The 23,574-nt window shown below is 40.2% G+C and overlaps 1 protein-coding gene across 11 annotated transcripts in view; it reads left to right on the forward strand.

The window, feature by feature from the left end:
* The window catches only part of Rapgef2 (Rap guanine nucleotide exchange factor 2), a 299,442-nt gene extending 282,023 nt beyond the window's left edge, over positions 1 to 17,419 (forward strand). For 6 of the 11 annotated variants that reach the window (XM_017803518.2, XM_017803520.2, XM_017803519.2 and 3 more), the window contains 6 exons: positions 3,946 to 4,095; positions 8,723 to 8,848; positions 10,443 to 10,668; positions 11,253 to 11,812; positions 13,302 to 13,592; positions 15,411 to 17,419. In XM_017803518.2, coding sequence (XP_017659007.1) covers positions 3,946 to 4,095; positions 8,723 to 8,848; positions 10,443 to 10,668; positions 11,253 to 11,812; positions 13,302 to 13,592; positions 15,411 to 15,436 — 1,379 coding nt within the window. In that variant the 3' untranslated portion in view covers positions 15,437 to 17,419. The remainder of the gene's footprint in view (positions 1 to 3,945; positions 4,096 to 8,722; positions 8,849 to 10,442; positions 10,669 to 11,252; positions 11,813 to 13,301; positions 13,593 to 15,410) is intronic. The other 5 variants (XM_008854327.3, XM_017803521.2, XM_008854328.3 and 2 more) reach the window with 2 other exon arrangements.
* The last annotated feature ends 6,155 nt before the right edge of the window (positions 17,420 to 23,574 follow it).

Raw genomic sequence — 23,574 nt, forward strand, 5'->3', positions numbered from 1 at the left:
TGTTTTTATAAAGTTGGGTGCACCAGAGTTTGGTGAATATATGTTCATGACTGTAATATCTTCTTGGTCTATTATTCCTTTGATCAGAATGAAGAGGCCCACTTCCTCTCTTCTGATTAGTTTTAGTTTAAAGTCTATTTTGTCAGATATTAGAACTGCAATGCCTGCTTTTTCTTAATACCATTTGTTTGGTATATTCTTTTCTATCCTTTCTCCTTAAGGTAGTGCCTGTCCTTGAAGGTGAGATAGGGTTTCTTGCAGACAGCAAAGAGATGGATTTTGTTTCTTTTTTTAAAAAAATATTTTATTATTTTAATTTTAGTGGTATGAGTGTGTTCCCTGCATGTGTGTGAGTGCACCCATGTCGTGCAGTGCTGCAGCGGTCAGAAGAGGCCTTTGGATTCCCCTGGAACTGGAGTTAAGGATGGTTTGTGGCCTCCAAGTGGCTTCTTGGAATCCAACCCGGGTCCTCTGCAAGAGCAGTCAATACTCTTAACTGCTGAGCCATCTCTCCAGCCCCTGGATTTTGTTTCTTAATCCATTCACTTAGCCTCTGTCTTTTGACTGGGGAGTTCAGTCCATTGATATTTAAGGTTATTATTGAAAGATATGTATTGGTTGCTGTCATTTTGATTCTTGTTTGTGCCTGGTCCTATCATCACTCCTATTTTTGGTAACTAAGTTGTTTCTAATGTATTCTGTAGTTTTCTTATGGTTTCTCTGTTCTCTTAATTGCTTCAAGTATCCTTTGAAGGGCTGGTTTTGTGGACATGTGTTCTTTCAGGCTTTTCATGTCATGGAAGATTTTTCTTTCCCCCTCAACTACAATAGACATTTTTGGTGGGTAAGTTATTCTGGGCTGGCATCTATTGGAAATACCTTGGTCCAGGCTCTTCTGGCTTTCATAGTTTGCATTGATAAGTCAGCTGTAATTCTGATGGGCTTTCCTTTGTATGTGACTTGTTTTTCTTTTGCTGCTATCAGTTTTCTCTCTTTGTTCTGTTCATTTAGTGTTTTTTCTATGATATGTTGTGGGGAGTTTCTTTTCTGATCCGTTCTATTTTGTGTTCTATGTGCTTCCTGTATTTGTATGGGGATGTCTTTCCTTAATTTCTAGAAATTCTCTTCTAGAATCCTGTTTAAGATTCTTCTCCTTCCTCTAGTCCTGTGATCCATAGATTTGGTTTTTGCATGATGTCCCACATCTCTTGCATATTCCATTCCTGTGTTGTTGTTGTTGTTGTTTTTTAAATTTTTCATCATCTTTGGTTGAGTGGTCCAGTTCTTCATCTTTATCCTTCAGTGTTGATATTCTGTTTTCCATTTCATTCATTCTAGAGGTGGGGCTTTCTCCTGTTGTTTCAAGTTGCTTATTGAGTTTTACACTTCCTTATGTTTCCATCTGTTTTATGAATTCATTCAGAAGTTTATCCCTATCTTCTTTCAGCTCTTTGATTTGGTTGTTTGTGTGTTCTTTAAATTTGTTGAATTCCTTGATCATGTTTATTTTTGTTCTTTTAAATTCAGTGTCCCAGGTTATCTCTGGGGGCTTCTCCTTATAGAACTCTTCTACAGGATTGGTGGAGTTTGGCGGGGACATAGTGTTTTGGCTTTCCATTTTATTATTCTTTCGTTGTGATTTTGGCATGTGAATTTCTTTTGTTGTTTATGATTCTGATATAAGAATTAAGTTGAAGTATGCTTCTATTTGTATTATCAGCGTGCCTAAATCCTTTCTTTATTGGTTATGTAAACCTGATTGGTACAGGGTTCAGATTCTCTCAGGTTTAATTTGGACGGAACTGATGGCTTCAGATCATCTATTCAGGAGTACCCACAAAAGCCCAATTCAGGTTCCAGTCTGGTACACTCAGGCTCCCTTCACCATGTGGAAGCAGGATCCAGGGACTCTCCAGTCAGCCCCCTGCGTTCTCCACCCCTCTGCCAGAGGGAGGCCAGAACTCTGCACTTTGGTGGTCTGCTGCTGAGATCAGTCACTGCACCAATGAAGGTTGAAACCCACTCTCTCAGGCTGTCTGCTAGGATCTCAGCCTTAGCCTACCAAAGCCAGATCTGCCCTGAGGTCTTGAGAGGGGTCTCAGGAAATCCCAGGTAGGGGGATGGGCATGGCACTAATTCTGGAGGCAGGATTTCCCAGGTAGAGGGATGGGCATTGCACCATGTGGAGGCAGGATGGGGGCTCTCAGGCAGTCCCCTGCATTCTCCAGCCCTCTGCCAGAGGGAGGCCAGAACTCAGCACTCTCTGGCAGTCTGCTAAGATCAGACTAAATATTTTTTTTTTTTTTTTTAAGATTCAGTGAGATGACTCAGAGAGTAAAGATGCTTGACACCAAACCTGTTAAGTTCAACCCCTAAAACCTACACAATCAAAGAAGAGAACTGACTCCCACCCAAAGTCTTCTTACTTCTACACATGCAGCATGAATAAATGTAATAACATTTAGAAAAAGGAACTATGGAATGTGCATGCACACACACACAGATATTCATGTAGTTTTAATGTAGTTTGATATTTTCATGCATACAGTGCATATTACTATTTCTGTGTATAATCAAAGAAGTGCATCAAGGGGTTGTGGATGCAGCTCAGCTGGTAGAATATTTGCCTGGCATTCATGGAGCTCCAGGTTTGATCCCCAGCACTGCATAAACCAGGCACAGTGGCTGATGCCTGTCATCCCAGCATTCAGGAATGTATGAAATTGGCAAAAAAAAAAAAAAAAGCAGGGTGATCAGAAGTTTTAGCTCATCCTCAGCTCTAGTGAGTTCGAAGCCAGCCTAAGATACACGAGATTAGGTCTCAAAAAAGTGTAAAAAAAACAACAAAAAAGCATCAAACCACTGATTCAAAAGTTTTTTTTTTTTTTTTTTGCCTGTTTCATACATGAATACTGATTGTATTTACATCCTTTCCACCCCTCCCACCTTCCCTTCAATTCCTCTCATGTGCCCTGTAGACTCCTTTTCAATGGATCTGTCAAATCTGTGGCTTTTAAAACCTTGAGGTAATTTCGGGCTGTCACAACTTTCCAGAAATGTCTTGGTTGTTTAAAAGCAGCCTGAAAATAATGTAAGTTTGTGAACCATTTTAAGGTGACTTCCTTGTCCCACCGTGTTGGCAGAGGTGATTCTCTTTCCTCCATCTTCCTCCAGTGCTTCTGTGCTTGGTGCTGGCTCATCCACCTTTGGGGAACCTCTCCTATGATTCTGTTTATTTGATCAGTTATTAGTGACATGAGATTCCTTAGAGCTCTCCTACTGACTTTCCTTGTTTACCTCCTGGTAACTCCTGACCCTACACTCTGCTACCATTTCTACTTTGCAGAACTGGGATTTCTAAGAATATCAAAATGTCTCGCTTCCAACCCAAACTTGAATCCAAGTAGAATTGAAATGGGCTATGCTGCCTTCATCCTAAATGTTGTCCAGTTGTCTGTTTTCTTCCTCCTCCTCCTCCTCCTTTCTTCCTCTTCCTCCTCTTCTTTCTCCTCTCCCTCCTCCTCTTCCCTCTCTTCCTCCTCCTCTTCCTCTTTTTCTTCCTCCTCTTCCTCCTCCTCCTTCTCCTCTTCCTCTTCTTCGTTGGTTAACACACTGTTGAAAAAGGTTTAGAATCTGGAATAAAATCAAAAGCAGTGTGGTTCAAGTACTCCAAGAGATGATCAGTCAGTCCAGGCTCCACTTAGCCTGTACCCTCTGTAACTGATAATACTGAATACTGAATTTTGACACTAAGGAGATTTTTAGTACTTAATATTTCCTTTTCAGTTATTTTTTTATTCTTTGATCATTTATTTATTTATTTTTATGATGCTGGGGATGAAACACAAGCCTTGTACATGTTAGGCAAATGCTGTACCACTGAGTCAACTCCCAGCTCCTTTCACTCTTGAAAATCATATCTGAATTATTTTCTTGTTTTTACAGGCATAAACTCTCCACAAGCTTTAAAGAAAATTCTTTCTTTGTCTGAAGAAGGGAGTTTGGAACGTCACAAGAAACAAACAGAAGACACAATGTCTAGTGCATCTTCACAGTTGTCTCCTCCCACTTCTCCCCAGAGCTCACCAAGGAAAGGTAGAGCTAAACGACCTCCTGTTCCCTCCCTCAGAATCCACACATTTCACTCAACGTATTCGAAGTTCTATACTATAGGATTTTTGGTATTGTACTTAGTTTAAATGCTCTCATATGACATGACAAATGATTTGCCCCCTGCTTGTAAATTTGGAAGGATTTTGGTATGTATACCTGCTCTTAATCAGCTTTCAAAGACTGGTGCAAATATTAAAATGTAATGAGCTCACAAGCTTGTTTGTTAATGCCATGTAAAAGTACTGATTATCCACTTCCTACTACAACCAAACCCAAGAGACATCTAAGAAATTGTCACTTAAGCTTCATCACTAGACATTTGAATACAGCTGAGCTCTGTGATGAATTTTCATTAAGACTCCACCCTTAAAAATTATAGAAAGAATAAACACAAGGAAAAGAAACACAGCCTATTAAGTACATCCAGGAAGCAAAATTATTTCCCTCATGCAAAGTCTCTCATTCATTTATTTATATTTGATACTGAACAAAAACTTTATTTTTTTCTATTATATGAATTATTTTTATAATTTATATGGACATTTTAAATAACTTTAAATTAGCATGCAATAACAGGTTTCCTTATGACGTGTTCATAAACCTTTGTTTTGGTTGGCTCCTATCTCCTGACCCTGCTGTTTGTGCCCTTCTTTTCCCTTTCCCCTGTGATGTCACAGGCATTCTCTGACTCTCCCTGCTCCCCTTCTGCAAAGTGTCTCTTTCTCTTGTCACAAGTCCCCTTCTAGACCCCCTCTACTCAGACTTACCCATAAATATACATCTATAAAAGATAGGATCCAGTATGTCTTTCTGAGCTCGGGTTCTCTCTTTTAAAGTAGCATTTTCTAATTCCATTCATTTCCTGAAAATTTCATAAGTTCATTTTTCTTTTTGCCTGAAAAAAATTCCATTTTGTATATGTACCATTTTTGTTATCGATTCATTTATTGATGGACAGCTAGGGTAATTCCATTTCCTTGGTATTGTGAATAGAAGTATGGTAAACCAAGGATATACAAGTATCTCTGTGGTGGATACAGAATCTTTTGGGGTATATGTCCAGAAGAGGTATAGCTGGGTCATATGGTAATTCTGTTTTTATCATTTAGAGAAGCTTCCACATTGATTTCCATAGTAGCTGCACCGGTTTACACTCCCACCAACAGTGAGTAAGGGTTCTCTTTCCCCGCATCCTCACCAGCATTTGTTGTCCTTTGTTTTCTTGATGATAACTATTCTGGCTGGAGTGAGATGAAATTTCAATGTAGTTTTAATTTGCATTTCCCTCATGGCTAAGAAAACTGAATACTTTTTTAAATACTTTACCAGACAGTATGTTTCTTCTTTTAAGAACTGTCTGTTCATTTCATTGACCTGATTATTGATAGACTCTTTGGAATTTTGGTGTTCAATTTTTCTAGTTTCATATATAGTCTAGATATTAACCCTGTATGAAATACACCTGGTAAAGGTTTTCTCCCATTATCTAGGCTGTGTGTTTACTTGGCCAACAATTTTCTTTGCTGTGCAGAAGTTCTTAATTTCATGTAATCCCATTTGATAATTCTTGCAACTATTTGGGACTATGCCTTTGCCATTGGGTTCTACTTAGAAAGTTATTGCCTACACCTCGAGTTGTTTTCCTCAAATAATTTCCACAATTTAGGTATTAAATGAAGGTCTTTGATCTACTTTGACTTGACTTTTGTGTAGGGTGAGAGATGGGGATCTAATTCCACTTTTCTGCAGATGAAGCACAAAAATGGTTCTTTTTACCAGTATGTATGTTTTTGACACTTTTGTCAAACATTGAGTAGCTGTCATTGTATGGGCTTATTTCTGGGGCCTCTGTTACGGTCTGTGTCTTCATGTCTGTTGTTGTCCCCTTACCGTGCTGTCTAGTCACGATGGCTCTGCGTATGGTTTAAGGTCAGTATTATGATACTTTTGGCCTTGTTTTTTTCTGCCTAGAATTTCTTTGTCTATCTGTGGTCTTTTGGGTTTCTATATGAATTGTAGCATTTTTCCAGTTCTGTGAAAAATGTCATTGGAATTTTGATGGAGACTAAATCTGTAGATTAATTTTGGTAGTATAGCCATTTTCACAATATTAATTCTATAATCCAGGAGCATAGTAAGTCTTTTCCATCGTCTAATGTCTTCGGTTTTTTGTTTTGTTTTATTTTCAGAGTCTTAAAGTTTTCATTATAGAGATCTTTCATCTCCTTGGTTATGTTTATTCCTAGAATGTTTTGTTCTGTTTTGACGCTATTATGAATGAGGTATTGTTCCTGATTTCTATCTTCAGCATGTTTGATATTAGTATATTAAATGGTATTAATTTTGTACATTGACTTTATAGCCTACCACTTTACTGATAGTATTTATCAAATCTAAAAGTTTTCCAGTGTTATCTGTAGAGTCTTAAGTCATTTGTAAATGAGGATAGTTTGACCTCTTCCTTTCCTGTTTTATCCCTTTTATAGCTTTTTTTCTTGTCTTACGTTCTAGCCAAGTCTTCACACACTATATTGAATAAGAGTAGAGAGAATGGACACCACTGTCTCATTTCAGATTTAAGAGGAAATAGTCTCAGTTTTCCCCTTGTATGAAAATGTTGGCTACAGGTTTGTCATATGTAGCCTTTATTATGTTGAGGTATGTTCTGTCCATTCCTAGTTTCTTCAGTTTTTTTGCATTTATTTATTTGTGTGTGTGTGTGTGTCTGTGTGTCTGTGTGTCTGTGTATTTGTATGCACCACAGTGCACAAGTAATTCATTAAGTCTCCCCACAAAGGAAAGCCCAGGATTCAGAATTCTACCAAACTTTTCATTTGTTTGTTTAAATTGTTTAATATAAGTTTTCAAAGTATCTTATGATATTTTCTGTATTTCTTTGGAGACTTTGTAACAACTTTCTTTTAATCTCTAATTTTATTAATTTGGTAATTTTTAAAAATTCTGTGTATTGTTCTTTAGTCTCTATTTCATTAATCTCTACCCTAATCTTTATCATTTCTTGGATTTTAGTTTGGCTTCTTGCTTTGTCTATAACCTTGGGCTTCATCATTAGATTATTTATTTGAGATTTCTCTGTTTTGTTTCATGTGAACACTCAGAGCTCTAACTTTCCTCTTAGGGCTTCCTTAGCTCTAAGAGGATCTGGTAAGCTGTGCTAGTGTTTTCATTTGAATCGTAAGAATTTTTTAAAATTCCTCCCTGGTTTCTCCAGAGTCCCACTGTTCATTCAAAAGCATATTGTTCAATTTCTAAGTATTTGTGTAATTTCTGAAACTATTCTTCCTGTTGATTTCTAGTTTTATTCCATTGTGGTCTGATAGGATGCAAGAGATTATTACAATATTTTTATTCATTAAGCCTTGTTTTGTGGCATATAATGTGACCAGTTTTAGAGAGGGTTCCATGTGCTGCTGAGAATAATGTGTATTCCCTACGTGTTGAGGCGGAGCCTTCTGTATGTACCTGTTTAAACTCTGCTATAATTTAGCTCTGAGGTTCCTCTGCTGATTTTTAGTTTGGAAGACCTATCTAGAAGCGAGTGCAGCCTCCTGCTATTATCATGTCAGGATGTATGTGCTCTTTTATGCCTTTTAGCATTTGTTATATGAAACTGGGAGCAGCAAATCCCACCACCAGCTTGCTGTGATCTATGTATCACCTCCTGGCTATGGCTGGTGTGGGGGGATGTTGAGAGCTCTCAGAGTCCCTTATGTGTGTCTGCTGTGTGTCTTCTCCCATCAGGTCACTGCACTCTTGATCCCTTACTTGAACTGGGGGTGGGGAGGAGTGGGGGAGGTGAGCATTGCTGATCTCTCCACTTCAGGCCCTTCCTGAACATCTTTTCTGGTTGGATGTCCAAGCCTCAACATGCTCCACTTTAGCCTCCTTCCTGGTTTTCCAAAACTATATAAAAATTTTAATATTTGGGGGGGGGTATTTGTTTATGGGAATTTTTTATGTTTTTTTAGAGAAAGTCTTATTATATGAGCCCTGACTGGCCTGGAACTTGCTGTGTAGACCAGGCTAGCCTCAGACTTGCAGAAATCCTACCTCTGCCTCCTAAGCGCTGGGGTTAACAGGTATGTGCCATCACTGCTGGCAGAACTTTTTAAAATCTTTTTTTTTACTGATCATAAAGGTAGGAAAGATTATTTTATATTAAAATTTGTTCCAACTAGGTATTATGTAACATTAATACAGCAAAGAGGCATTTAAAATGTGAAAAATTAATGTTCCTGATTTATTTTTTTCGTTGACTAACATAGGTCTTGATGACTTGTTTTATATTAAAGAAACCACATCTATCCTTACATCAGCATTTTCTCTTATTAAAAGAGCTGGTAATTTCCTCCCATGTGGCTCCCCAGGCTGCTCCTCCCCGTCCTTTATTGAGTGAGTGTCAGCTGGAAGTAAAAATGGGCGAGTTTGCTTTCCCTACAGGAATGCTAAAAGCTAAGAAACTGAACACTTTGGTGACACATCGAAATCCAGCCTGCTTTTAGCTTCCAGCCCTGAGACCCTGAGCATCTGGTGGCTCCAGGTCTTACTGAGTGGATCCATCTGAGTTTTCTTCTCATCCTGTTGCTAGGTGGCAGTGGATGTCAGCTGAGATCTTTTGGCTCCTGGCAGTTGGACTTAACCAGCTCCTCCTCTTCTCATGGAAGTGAGAACAGTAACAAGAATAACAATGCTCCTCCGAGGACCTGTGGGATAGGTGGGGTTTCTAGAACCAAAAAATGGGATGGGAAAGAGAGAAGTTCGCTCACTAGCTCAAGAAAATGGAAGAATTTGTCTAAGCATCAAATTTTTGAGCAAACTTTGTAGGGAAGGTTTTAAACCTTGTCTCTCCAAATTTGCAGTGTGATTTATTAAAAGACATAAGTGAGCATGGTAAATCTGATCAAGACCTGTGTAACCTCTAAAATATAAATCAGGAATCACAAACCAGCTTAAATGTCGGGAATGTACTTGGTAGACTTGCCATTCAGATGCTCCAGGGTTTTGTTATGTTTGTTTTATAAATGGCATTGAAAAAAATTATGTTTTAAACTGGATGGGCTATGGAATGCCTGTAATCCCAACAATGAGGCGGCTCAGACAGGAGGATCAGAGTTAGAGGCCAGCCACATAGCAAGACCCCAGGCTGAAAAAGCCGAAGAAATTTACATTATATATAATTACATCCCTTTAATAGGCAATCCTTAGTAATACTGGAGAAAATTTAAAAATTGAGTGCTGGGGAAGAAGATTGGGGAATTTTCTATTAAATATGTCAATTCAAATCTCCCTTGTGTCTTTCAAAATTACTTTTAGTAAAAAACCAATAGTTTAGAGCCCTTTCAGGTCAGGAAGCTGACATCTGCCGAGGCATTTTTACAGTGTTGATCTGGAGAAAATGTATAAATCCTTCAAAATAATTGTCTTTTATGTCATTCAACTAAAACTGAATGGCAGAAATCAAAAAAGATGGTCTTCAGGTCTTAGTCCTTGTCGGCACATGTCCAGTTAAAATTGTAGGTCTCTAGATGCTTCCCATTGTGTTCTGTACTGTACTCTAGAATCAAAGCCTCTGGACTGGAGAGATGGCTTAGCAGCTAAGAGCACTGGCTGCTCTTGTAGAAGACCTGGGTTTGTGCCCAGCACCCACATAGCATCACATAACCTCCTGTAACTCTAGCTCAAAGGGATCCAACACCCTCTTCTGGCCTCTGGGCATTGCATGGCATGGATGCACTTATATTCAGGCAAAACACCCATACACATAGAATAAAAATAAATAAATTTTAAAAGTCAAATCCTCAGTTGAAAATGAGGTCACTGACTCTGCAGCTGGAGTTGTAGTTTTAAGACTGATCAGTTCTTGATGAGGTTTGTTTTTTTTAGGGGTTTTGTTCTATTTTTTTCATACACTGCTGAAGAATAAGGCCTGGGGTCTCAGGCATGCTAGGCAAAGTGTTCTGCCTTTGAGCTACTCCCTCTGCTGGGTTTAACTAATAATAGTAATTGTTTATAGCTAAGGAAGCAGAAATGGTCAAGAAATACCATAGTTTGTGAAGAAACTACTTCATCTTTGCCTAGCTCGAAAAATGTGTGTGTGTGTGTGTGTGTGTGTGTCCCTTTCTAACCACTGATGAAGCAGTTTAAACTTTATTAGAGTAAAAAATTGAATCTCTTAGTCACCTAGCATTAAAAGTTTTTAAAGAAACTCCACTTCAGTGGTGACATTTAATTTTTGCATTTGTTTGGTAGACCTGTCTCATTTTAGAAGCCTCAGGTGCCTAATTATTGTGTTTGTGTTTCTCATTCAGGTTATACTTTGGCTCCCAGTGGTACTGTGGATAACTTTTCAGATTCTGGTCACAGTGAAATTTCTTCACGATCTAGTATTGTCAGCAATTCGTCTTTTGACTCAGTTCCAGTCTCTCTGCATGATGAACGGCGCCAGAGGCATTCTGTCAGCATTGTGGAGACCAACCTAGGTGTGGGCAGGATGGAGCGGCGAACCCTGATTGAGCCCGATCAGTACAGCTTAGGGTAGGCATCAGCTCCTGTGTTCTTTCATTTCTCCTTCCATGTCTCTTACAGTGAGTCCTTCATTAAGTATCAGGCTGTTTTTGTTAGGCAGTCTGCTTCTTCAGTTGTGTTTATTCACTGGTCCATGGTGGATCTGTGCCGAAGGAAGGAGGTTACTTTAGGTCACACCTCAGTTTCTGTGTATAAGCTGCCTTCCTTGGATAGATTAAATTCAGCCCTCCTTAACCTTGTAAGGAAAATGCTCCTTTCTCATAGCAAGTTCTTCCCTTCCCCGTGTTTACTCTGTAATAATAACAAGATGAGTAAAGGATATAGCAGGACTGGCCACTCTTATCCTAGTCAGTAGTGCTTTCATCCTCTCTGGGATGGAAAAAAGCTACTTTTGTAGGAGGAAAAAAAGATGTTTTATGGGACATGGAGGCTCATGCCTTTAATCCTTACACTTGGGACACAGAGGTAGGTGGTTCATGAGTTCAAGGCTAGCCTGGAATACATAGTAAGAGCCTATCTCAAAACAACAACAACACAGCAAAGGGGGTATTTAACTGCCTTGCATCTTTCTTTTCCTTGGTTTGGCCGGATAGGTCCTATGCACCAGTGTCTGAAAGCCGAGGCTTGTATGCCACAGCAACCATCATCTCTTCTCCTAGCACAGAGGAGCTTTCCCATGACCAAGGGGACCGTGCTTCCCTCGATGCTGCTGACAGTGGTCGTGGGAGCTGGACGTCATGCTCAAGTGGTTCTCACGATAACATACAGACCATCCAACACCAGAGAAGCTGGGAGACATTGCCGTTTGGGCACACTCACTTTGACTATTCAGGGGATGCTTCAGGCATATGGGCCTCTGGTAGCCATATGGACCAAATTATGTTTTCTGATCATAGCACAAAGTATAACAGACAAAATCAAAATCGAGAGAGTCTTGAACAAGCCCAATCCCGGGCAAGCTGGGCATCTTCCACAGGCTACTGGGGAGAAGACTCAGAAGGTGACACAGGCACCATCAAGCGAAGGGGTGGTAAGGATGTCTCCATTGAGGCAGAAAGCAGCAGCATGGCGCCTGTGACCACAGAAGAAGCCAAGCCTGTCCCCATGCCTGCCCACATAGCTGTGACAGCGAGTACCACAAAGGGGCTCATTGGTGAGTGTGCATGTGAGTTCATTGACATGCCTAGATCATGGCTATAATCTAATTATTTGGAAATCAGATGAAGTGCTATTGGCTCCTCCCTCATTTTGCCCTTTGCCATACATGGTTCTAGATCAGCGGTGTGGTTAGAACTGAACTGAGTAGGGGTAGACAGGCAAGTATCGTGGGTAGGAACATGGAAGTAAGCATTCAGTAAAGCCTTCAGGATCAATAGATTATTGTTACTGATACTAACTACTCTAATTTTAGGGTGGGTGCCTCTGTTTCTCAGAGAAGAGTGGTTCTCCTTTTATCCTTTGTATATTGAAAAAATCTTTAATCGATTTTTGTTACTAGACACAGTGTTTCCGTACTAAACAAATCCTTTGTGCACATGCTAGACAGTACAAAGGTGGGGGTGGGGATGGAAACCCTGTCTGGATACTCGTTAAGCACTAAGCTATCTGCCTATTTCCTCATCAGTGAATAATTTTTACTTAATTGGGTTAGTGGAAGGGTGGAAGGAAGTCTGGGCAAAGTATTCCGGTCGGTCAAGATGTTATGAGCACCCAAAAGATGCTGGTGCCCTTGCTGATGTAAAGGCTGTTGGAGGCCCTCAGTTCCAGCCTCATATTTCTCCTGGCGTCTCTAATGTCTGCCTAACAGAAGTGCGAGGTAGACTGTGCTGTATAGAGTGAAAACTTGGGAACTACAACCATTATAAGCATCCCCTTTATAAACAATGAAATAGTTGCTAGACCATTGACTAACTGGTAGATGTCAAATTTAATATCCCTTTAAGGTAGTAACAGTTCAACATTCTTAGGCTGATCTTTTTCAAGTACTTTCTGTTAATGAACTAATTCTCAGAATTGTTATCACTTTTAAAAATGATTCTTAGTTCCTAACAGCTGAGTTTAGAAAACTCAAGAAAATAAAACTTTAATTTTACTGAGTTCACAAATTTCATGTTGTAGTTGACAACAATTCATGATTTTTCATTAATGAATTCATAGATTTTCAGAAAAATAAATACCTTTTCGGATGTTTTCTTTGAGTTTTTAAATTGGCTTTTTTTTTTTTTTCCAATTTTAATTCACTGTTTTCCAAAGTGAAGCCTAGAGAGCTGGAAAAAATGTGAACTTGATTCTCAGTCTGACAATATTGAGACTTGGAAGGCCAGCCCTGTCTGGACACAGGACAAGGGAGTAGGGGGTGGAGGAAGGCAATTTTTACTCCACACTGATGTACGCCAGGCATTGTCTTGGGTCTCTTTATGCCTTATTTTACTTTAATCTTCACAGCAAGTCTAAGGGAGTTAGGTGTTCACAGGTTTTGAAGTCATCTGTTTATAGTTAAATGCACTTGGTTTTCAATAGCAGTTTTTCTTGGCAGATACTCCACCACACAGAAATAACCTGCTAAATGTTTTAACTAGACAAGTGAGGGTTGCAGTATGAAAAGGCTTTGCACACCTGACGCTGCCACCTTGTCTCTGCAGCACGGAAGGAGGGCAGGTACCGCGAGCCGCCACCCACCCCTCCAGGCTACGTGGGCATCCCCATCACCGACTTCCCTGAAGGGCCTTGCCACCCAGCCCGCAAGCCCCCGGACTACAATGTGGCCCTGCAGCGGTCCCGCATGGTGGCACGGCCCGCCGAGACCCCCAGCCCCGGGCAGACGCCACCCACCGCCCCCAGGCCCACCAGCAAGCCACAGTGGCACCGACCCAGTGATGCAGACCCGCGCCTTGTGCCCTTCCAGCCACAGGGTTTCGCTGCCGACGAGGATGGTAGGCCTCCTGAGGCCCCTTAGAATGGAATCCCAACTGAAGAGCCCGCAGTTTGAGCCCAAGGCTTTGCAGCCTTTGCCTAGTAAAACCAGAGCCCATGGGTTCCTGGGTAACTGCTGGTCCCAGCCCCAGGTGTAGCCAGACTTTGCTTGCAGTGAACACTTCTTACTCTTTGGGGGCAGGAGGGACTAAATGATTTTACAAAATGAATAATGATTTAAGAAATTCCAGACATTGCAGAAGTGTCATTTGTAATAAAGTGTGTGCATGACTGGCATTTTTAGTCCTTTTCTCTTTTTCCAGTGCCTGGGTGGAACCCAGGGCTGCAGGGTACTAGCCAAGTTCTACCACTGAGGCACACTGCAGCCTGGATTTCTGTTCCAGTACTTAGTAAAACTGAAGTACTTTTGTAGGTCTGTTTTAAGAATAAGAATAAAAATCTCAGACTTTGACTGTTTTCAAGAATTCAGAGAAATGTTTTGACCTATTAAAACATGGCTCAAGTTTTTTGTGGAAGAATTATATTTGGACAGTTACTGAGTTGAAACTCAGTTTCGAAATGAGAAATCTAATGAAAAGCTAATAAAGATAGATAGTTTTCATAAGGCTTTTCCTGTGTACAAATGCACCTGTCTACACTGGGTTGAAGACAAGGAGTGAGATCCTGACCCCCAACCTTTCTTTTTCTTTTCTTTTTTTTTTTTTTTAAAAAAAAAGTTTTTATTATAGCATGTAGCCATTATAACAAAATCACAAATATAAGTGAAAATTATATATTATCTTCTAGTCATAGATAAGTGCTATATTAAAGTTTTTATATATCCTTCTGGGCTTTTTTAAAAAATATGTATATTTATTTTATGTGTGTGTGAGTGTTTGCCTGTATGTATGCCACATTTGTGCCTGGTGCCACAGAGGCCAGAAAAGGGCATCATATCCTCTGGAACTGGAGTTCAGATGGCTCTGAACCACTGTGTGGGTGCTGGGATGCAATCCTGGGTCCTCTGCAAAAGCAGTAAATGTTTTTAACTGACTACATCATCACTCAACTACTCCCGCCCCCTTTCTGGTCTTATTGTATATTATAAAAAGTAACGGACTGAAGAGATAACTCAGCAGTTAAGAGGACAGAGGGAATACTGCTGTTCAGAGGACTGGTTTCCAGCATCCACATTGATCTGCTCATAACCACCTGTAACTCCAGCTCCAGGGGATTCAACACACTTTTCTGGCCTCCTTGAGCAACTGCACTCACATACACATGCCCTCCACATATACAAAGTTAAATCAATCCTGCCAGAAATAGTGGCACACGTCTTTAATTCCAGCACTCAGGAGGCAGAGGCACATGGAACTCTGTGAGTTAGAGGCTAGCCTGGTCTACATAGCAAGTTATAGACCAGCCAGGGATACATAGGGAGACACTGTCTTAAAAAAATGTTTTTTAATGATATGCTATTTTATAGTTTCAATAAATTAGTAATAACTTTCCAACTAATAAGTATGCAATATATATAGTTTAATTTATTGTTATTGTTTTGATACCATAGGCCAGGCCTCAAACTCTTGCTCCTGCCCCAGCCTCCTGGATGCTGGGATTATAGACCTGCATCACCATGCCCAATTTACTTTTTAATATTATGTATATATATTTAAAGATGTACATCATGAACCCATTTTTAAACTTTTAAAATTATTAAAATTGCCTTCAAAAATCAAGAGTTTTAATTGAGCTCCAGTTGTGAATGTTATAGCACAAGAAATTGCCTGCTCACTGACTGACTTTGTTGTTTTGTTTTCTCTCTGCTATGTTTGCAGAAGATGAACAAGTGTCTGCTGTTTGAGGCGCAGGCTTCTCAGTGTGGAGTAAGCCACCTAAAGGAGAGCACAAGAAGACGTCCCAAGCCTTGGCGCCTTCGCACCCACAGCCTGAGGATGGTGGACCAGTTTGCCTCCTTCCTGCCTTAAAAGCAGCATGGGGCTTCTTCTCCCCTTCTTCTTCCCCCTTTGCATGTGAAATACTGTGAAGAAATTGCCCTGGCACTTTTCAGACTTTGTTGCTTGAAATGCACAGTGCAGCAATCTGAGTTCCTATGGTTGCTGCCTGCCACATCACACAGTATCATTCCAAATTCCAAGATCATCACAAGGTGATTCACTCTGGCTGCACTTCTCGATGCCTGGAAGGAGTTTTCGGTCTTCATCGTCGATTTCAGTCCAGTCCTCGCCCTCGAGCTCATTGGAAGTTGAGAAAAGCTAGCCTTTGAACTCCGTGGGCCCTTGAACCCCCTAAGGAAGACAAAGACAGACAGTGAAGTTCTTTGAGTACAGTCCTTGTCTACTTGTTTACAATATCCTTTTTTTAAAAAAAACAAATAAGTTTAAAGATTGTGTTCAGAGAGTAAATGTTATATCCATTTAATGATTACAGTATTATTTTGAACCTTAAGTAGGATTGCCAGCCTGGGTTTCTGAAAAACCAAATATGCCGGACAGGGTATGGCCGCACCAAGGGAAGACTTGGCTATGACCCTGTCTTCCCACGTCCTTCTGGCCTCGCCTGTGAAGTGCCCTATCCCATAAGCATCAAATGTTAGCCAATTACTTACATACCAAGACTCCTCATGCACTTGTTCCCCAGTGGGTGAGGTTCTTCTGTAAAACTGTTTGCACATGGCCAGGGGAGGGAACTAGGACTCGTGTGTCCCGTCTGAGCCTTATGAGGCAGGACTGTGTCATTTGAGGGTGTGTCCTGCTCAGTTGCAATGGATGGCAACCCCTGTTTTTAAGTTATATTTTTCCATGTTTGTTCATTTAGAGTTTTAGAGTTTTTGGTTTTATTTTTAAAAGAAACAGTTATAACTGGATAGCATTGCAGTACGGCAGCTTGGGTGTTGGAGCCCGTGCCAGCTGTTAATACTGCTCTTTCAGGACAGCCTCCCTTTGTTGAATTGGCATTAGAGAATAAGTCTCTAAATATGATTAAAGATCAAAAACCTGGTTACATACGCCAGCCTTTGCAAGGTGGGTTAGTCACCAAAGACTGACCTGTAAGTGGCTTTATGGACGCTGCGTGTAGAGAAAGCCTAAGTGTAGCGCCCGTCTGCTCACAGCTGCTATTAACCCTAGAATGACTGAAAATGACCCCACCACTCTATTTTTGTGTTGTTTTTGCACAGACTCCGGAAAAGTGAAGGCTGCCAATCCGAGTAGTCCTCAAATGTGAGGAACTGCTGGTCTTGGGTTTTTCCATTAAATTCAGCTGATCATATTGATCAGTAGATAAAGGTAAATAGCTTCAAATTTTAAAAGTCGAATTGCAGTGTTTTTTCACTGTATCAAACAATGTCAGTGCTTTATTTAATAATTCTCTTCTATGTCATGGCATTTGTCTACTTATATATTACATTGTCAGTTATGCATTTGTAATTTTACATGTAATGTGCATTATTTGCCAGTTTTACTATATAGGCTATGGACCTCATGTGCATATAGAAAGACAAAAATCTAGCTCTATCACAAATTGCACAAATGTTATCTAAACATTAAGTAATTGTAGAACATAGGACTGCTAATCTCAGTTCGCTCTGTGATGTCAAGTGCAGAATGTACAATTAACTGGTGATTTCCTCATACTTTTGATACTACTTGTACCTGTATGTCTTTTAGAAAGACATTGGTGGAGTCTGTATCCCTTTTGTATTTTTAATACAATAATTGTACATATTGGTTATATTTTTGTTGAAGATGGTAGAAATGTACTATGTTTATGCTTCTACATCCAGTTTGTATAAGCTGGAGAATAAATAAATATAACATAAAGCCTTGTCTAAGTTCTTGATGAATTGCACACGCTTTTTATTACTGAAATGATGCAGAGACCTTCAGTTACACTATAGACTGCCTTAGGAGGCAGCAGAATTAGCCCCTTGTTCGGTAGAAACTGCCTATTAGCTTGTTTGTTTTTGACAGGTTTTTACTAAGCCAAAGAAATCAATATCATTCTTTTCTTTTTTGGTCTTTTTGAGACAGGGTCTCCTTGTAGCTCCAGCTGTCCTGGAACTCACTATGTAGACCAGGCTGGCCTCAAACTCACAAAGATCGCTGGGATTAAAGGCGTGCACCACCACACCTGGCTCGGTATCATTCTTTATTGATTACTGATACAGTGTTAGTACCAGTTAAACCATGTTCAAATTCCCCCGTGTTTCTTGAGCGTTTGTGTCTTCTGTGCCTTGACCCAATGAAAATCTCTATAGGACATAATGTTTTGATTTCCTGGTATACAGAGAACTCAGAATGGTGCTCGTGGTCATGACCACTAAATTAAGAAAACAATTTGGTGAGTCATTGTAGGCTTCCAGCTAGCACATGATATTGTTTGATCTGTGGGCTGTTTTGTTTCCAATGTTAGAGACTGAACCTAGAACCCTGTACACACTAAGCAAGTTAAGTCCACCCCTGAGCTAGTCCTTCTGAGAGTTCTAGTGGGTTTTAAAACTGAGTAATAATAGTTGGGTCATCCAAGGGGCATTTATATTTTTAAAGTAAGAACTAGTTAAGCAGTACTCTGCTTAAACACATTTTGAGAACAACAGTACTCGGGCAGGAATAAGTAAAAGCCTGAGAAGCTGAAGTGCATGTATAGAGATTAGGAGCATGAGGAAATCCAGAGGGAGTGGGCTGTCCTCACAATGAAGGGAAGTTGTCCACCAGCTAAACATGAGTGTCTTTCTGAGGCATGCATATTAGTGATTTTGCTAAAATTTGAAATCTATCCATCAAAATGATTTGGAAATTTGAAAAAAAGAAGAAAGTTTGCTGTTCCAGTAAGTTTACCACCTGATGTGTTAGAGAATAATCTTATCCTTTTTGTGTTCTCCTAAAAATATGAAACAAGGTCAAGTTAATGACTTGCTGTCCTGCCTGTATTTTAAGCAACTTTTGTGTGGCAAAAGATATGTCCCTAGGAATTCAAGAAATAAGTTTTTACCATGTATAACTAATAGCTGTGGCAGTTGGCGTCTGTGTTGTGTTGGTGTCTGTGTTGTGTTGGTAATACAACTCTACCAAGTTTGTTTTCTTCTTCAGTACTGGGAATCAGGCCAGGGCCAAGCACATGCGAGGCAAGTGCTTTACCATGGAGCCACAGCCCCAGCTGCCAAGCTTTAGGAATATTGTAGTAAGTTTGGCTAAGCGTCACTCTTTTCCCTAACTCAAAACACTTGGGTCTTGCTTTCATACATATACATTATAGCCCTAGATAAATATTTTCTTCCACTTCATGTTCATATTAGGGGGCATGAACTATGTTCATACTTTATCTCTACTTCACTGATGCTATCTCAATGTTCTTAAGTGGCTCAAGCTTCTAAGGGTATATTAGTTAAAATGACTGACTGTGTCCCTCAGTGCATATCATACTTACATTCATTTCAAAGACAAAGGAAACCCTTGAGGCTTTGATCTCATGATATTTAAAAATAGTTGATTCCAGGGGCTGGGGAGGTGGCTTAGTAAAGTACTTGCCACACAAACAGAAGGACTTAAGTTCAGATATCCAGCATCCACTTAAAAGCCATGATCAGTGACATCTACTTGTAGTCCCAGTTCTGGGATTAAAGACAGGAGGATCCCAGGGGCTTACTAGGCAATGTAGTTGAATCTGTGAGCTCCACATTCAGGCCCAAGGCCAATGTGGCATGTAGGACTTTAAACTGATGAGAGCTTACCTAGTTTAAAGTGAGTCAAACCACTGCCTAGATCTGGAAAACAATTGGGGAACCGTACCTTTTTCAGTATTCCCATTTTAGCCAAGTTCCAGCGAGGCACAGTAAAATGCCTGCCTCTATTGAGGTCTGGCCAATATATTGCCCACTTGGCTTGCACAAAGCCATGGTTAACAGGGCAGCAAAATTTATAGAATGCACCAAATACTGCATGCAAGGTTAAGAAATTTTCTAAAAGGCTCTATTTCATGGGCAGTCAAGATTATAACAATTTTTATGATGGGGAAAATGGCTAGGTCTAGAATAAAATACATGAAGTAAATAGAAGAAGGCCATTCATAGAGGTGAGAGTGAAGGTCAGTGTCTCAAAAAGTGGATTCCATTATTTTGAGATAGCTTATAAAATGTAAGGAACTTTTAATACTCACTATCTGAGTGGTAACACCAAGCCATTGATGAAGGCAATATGGTCATGTGGGGATCAATAAAGTAATATCACGGAGGTTGTCCTGAACTTAAATAGATTACAGGACTTTTCTCCCCACAAAGCCTATAGAATTGGTTTGGATCGGGTCAGTGCTGTATTGGCATTAAGATGGAAATAAGGACAGTGTGCCTAGATATAGCTGTGAGTTCATTTCATTGCCTTAGCACTTCCTGGTGTCCAGGCATGTGCACAGATGTTTCATGTTCAAAGATTTTTGCTTAAGTGAACTGTGACACCTTCAAGTGACATTTTCTTCTTTGGGAGACTGTTTCACATAGCCCAGCCCTAAATGAGGAAATGATGATTCCATCAAGGAGGTAGGGGATGCAATCAAAGCCAGATGGCAGGAGAAGCCTAGTCTACAAGTTGCCAGTGTAGGCTTATCAACAGTCTATAAGAAAAACACTGCTAAACATGAAAATACAAACTAACCACAATCTGGAGAATTTCTATATAAAGGCAATATTATTAAAGGAGTGAGAAATGAATGCATAGAAGCCAGAAAGCTCAGAAAGCAAAAATGAAGAATAAGAAGCCAGATGAAGTTAAGGAGGGAATCAGTCAAAGAAGTGAGGAAAGCTTCATAGCACAGACCTGCTCATGATCTGCCATCACCATCCCTAAGTCAAAACCCTGGCTCAGGCCACTCCTTGTAGCTCGGCTTTGTGAACTGTCTTGTTCCTGGGATCCAGTGCAGGACCATCAGCATCCTTTATGTGTCTTGTAGCCACTGATCTGAACATCTAGAATCAGTGCCTGGGATATTGGAAGGTTTTCAGGTAGATAACTGAGCTCTCAAATCAGGAAGAGTGCATTCATGAGGGGCATCAATAGCTTTGTGCTCATACCCTAATACACAGAGGTTCATGATGCTAGCAAGGATTTCACCCAAAGCAGCAATGAATGAAATACTGAAAGCAACTTAGAAGGCCGGAGGCCTCATGACAGCTGAAGTGTGTCTCAGTGTCACTGTGAGCTGTGATGAGAGAAGCAATGAGGAAGGAGCGCCAGTCGACACGGGCTGGAAGATACCGGGAAACTGCTTAGAATAATAGAGGAGCGCAGAATCACATAGCACAGGAAGATTTAGAGAGGGCATATTTGTTCATTTTAGATCAATGCTTATAAAAAATTTAAGCTGGGTGTGGTGAGACTTGACTGTAATCTCAGTCACTGGGGGTAGAGCAGGAGGATAATAAGTTCCCAGGCTAGCCTGGGCTTATGTAGTGAGACCTTTGAGTGAGTGAGAGCGAAGGAGGGAAGGAGAGATGGGGTAGGGTAAACTGGGAGCAGAAAAGAACAAGAACAATTCAAAATTTAAAAAAAAAATCTACAGAACTTAGTGTCCAATGCGAGACATTAAAAAGCGAAGCCAAAATAAAGTTCTTTCCATTTTTACTTAATATAAAGGCATTAGCATTGATGAAGATGGGAGGCTGCAGAAAATGATTTCTATTTCATTTTACTTATTTACTGTTTGTGGTTCTGGGGATGGAACCCAGGTCTCCACACATGCTAAAAATATGCTCTACCACTGAGCACTTCCAGCCTGACTTTTACTTTTTTTAATTTTAAAATATTTTATTATTTTTATTTTATGTGTATGAGTGCAGCAGTTAAAAACACTGGTTGTTCTTGCAGAAGATCCAGGTTCGAATCCCAGGCTGGGAATTGAACCCAGGTCCTCTGCAAGTGCAGTCAGTGCTCTTAACTGCTGAGCCATTTCTCCAGCCCCAACTTTTACTTTTTATTTAAACAGTTTAAAAAATTCTCGTTCATGGAATTCAGAGTTTCATATTATCCTTTTTAAACCTTCTGTATCCACAAGGGAAGTCTTGACACAGTACAGCAAGTAGCAGTATAGCCTAAGAGACAATTACCTGTACATCTACAGATTATTCATGACCTTTTCCCCAAACACTGGATTTATTTTTCTGTATCATTTCTAGATTGCAGGGCATGGAGTTCCTCCCTGTCCCATAGCCATGCCAACTCTCCTTCCTCATTTCCCTCTTGAATGGTATTAAGTCAGCAAGTTAATTTTATAAAACCACTTCAAATGCTGAAAAAGCAGTCACGTAAATGTGAATGAAAGAGGGGCTATTAATGGGGAAGGCTTGAGGCCACAGCCCTGTAGAGAAAGACATTTGAAGTGTGGAAAACATGTCATTTCAAAGATTTGCCTTAAAAAATAGTAATTTTAATAAATAATAAATAAATAAATAAATAAACCCTCCCCAGCAGACCAGTAGAATGAAAACTCTGTGCCTCTACTGTCTTTTACTTTCCTGGCAGCAGAGACTGGTGGCTCAGCGTTCCACTGTATCCCTATATCAAGCAGGAGTCCAAATCCTCAGTCATGGCCAGATCTGCAAAATGCAGGGCTCTGAAAAAAACAAAATAGCTTTTTAATGGCAAGGATTCTCCCACAATCCTGTTGACATTTCTCATCCTAGAATTGACCACCTTAATTTTGATTTTTTTTTTTAATCTTTGTGACTCTGGGCAATAATCTTTGTGACTCTGGGCAAGGTCAAATTCTCTCTCTCTCTCTCTCTCTCTCTCTCTCTCTCTCTCTCTCTCTCTCCTCTCTCTTGTAAAGAATTGAAAAAGCACACACAAATGACAAGGCAGTGAGAATTCTTATTCAGATGCAAGATGAAAGTGCAGGCCGGGTACACTCAAAAGCTTTGAGTGAACTTACTCAAGACCACCTGGTCACTGTTGAGGGTTTCCTTGTGTGAGTCCAGCAGGAGGAGGAGCTGGTTGCTAGGGGTAGGGTGTGAGTGGTTTTGTGTTTTGATTGACAGGCTTGGCAGATGTAAAGGCTTGTTCACTGTGCATGTCCTTTCCCATGATGCATCTGATTTAAATCACATGTGCGCCCAATCACACATAGACATAACCTAGCAAATAGGGGATTTTTCCCTAAACATTCTTTCAGAGGGCACAGTTTGCCTTATTATGTACGCCAAACCAATACAGGTTGGATCAGTCCATTGTTCCTAGTTCTGGAATATGTTGTAGGATGTGTTTAACCACAAAAGGGGGTGCTATGAGGTTGCTTTGTTTGGAGAGCAATGTGTGTGTGTGTGTGTGTGTGTGTGTGTGTGTGTGATGTCTCAGTGCAGGTGGAGGAACCAGGTTTCTAAGTGCTGCAGTGTGTGGTAGCTCAAGTCAAGCAGAGCCTTAGGTTACTAGGCTAGCTCTGTCTTTGCTTCAGCCTCACTACCCCAGGCTGGCCTCCAACTTCTAACCCTCCTGTCTCACCTTTCTGAGTCCTGAGATTACAGGTATGCATCAGTATAGCTAGCAAGGGCTTGAATTTCTACACTTCAGTTTCCTTATGTGCAAAATAAAAGGAAAAAGATTGTACCTGCTTTTTGAAATCCCAGGATGTGACACATACTAAGCACTCAGAAAATGTTAACAATAATTAGCTTTTCCAAAATCCAAGCTATGTTTTCCAAATATGTTCTTGTTAACCTATATATTGGCTTGTGGTAAAGTATGTTATTAGGTATACAACTTAAAGCACATTGTTCAAAGATTTTATTCATTTCTATATATGTCTGATAACCTACCACAGTAAGATATACATATGTGCCTCTAAAAACCTTTATTTCTCATGCCCAAAGGATGGAAACAAGATATCATATGAGAATAGAAAATGTGAATTCATTAGTAAATTTCTCTTTGAGAAGTAAATGAAAGGGGGGATAGGGATGTAGATCAGAGGCAGAGCACTGGCGGAGCATGCACAAGG

Source organism: Nannospalax galili, unplaced genomic scaffold, assembly GCF_000622305.1.
Source record: "Nannospalax galili isolate Female #2095 unplaced genomic scaffold, S.galili_v1.0 scaffold305, whole genome shotgun sequence".
NCBI classification, from domain to species: Eukaryota; Metazoa; Chordata; class Mammalia; order Rodentia; family Spalacidae; genus Nannospalax; species Nannospalax galili.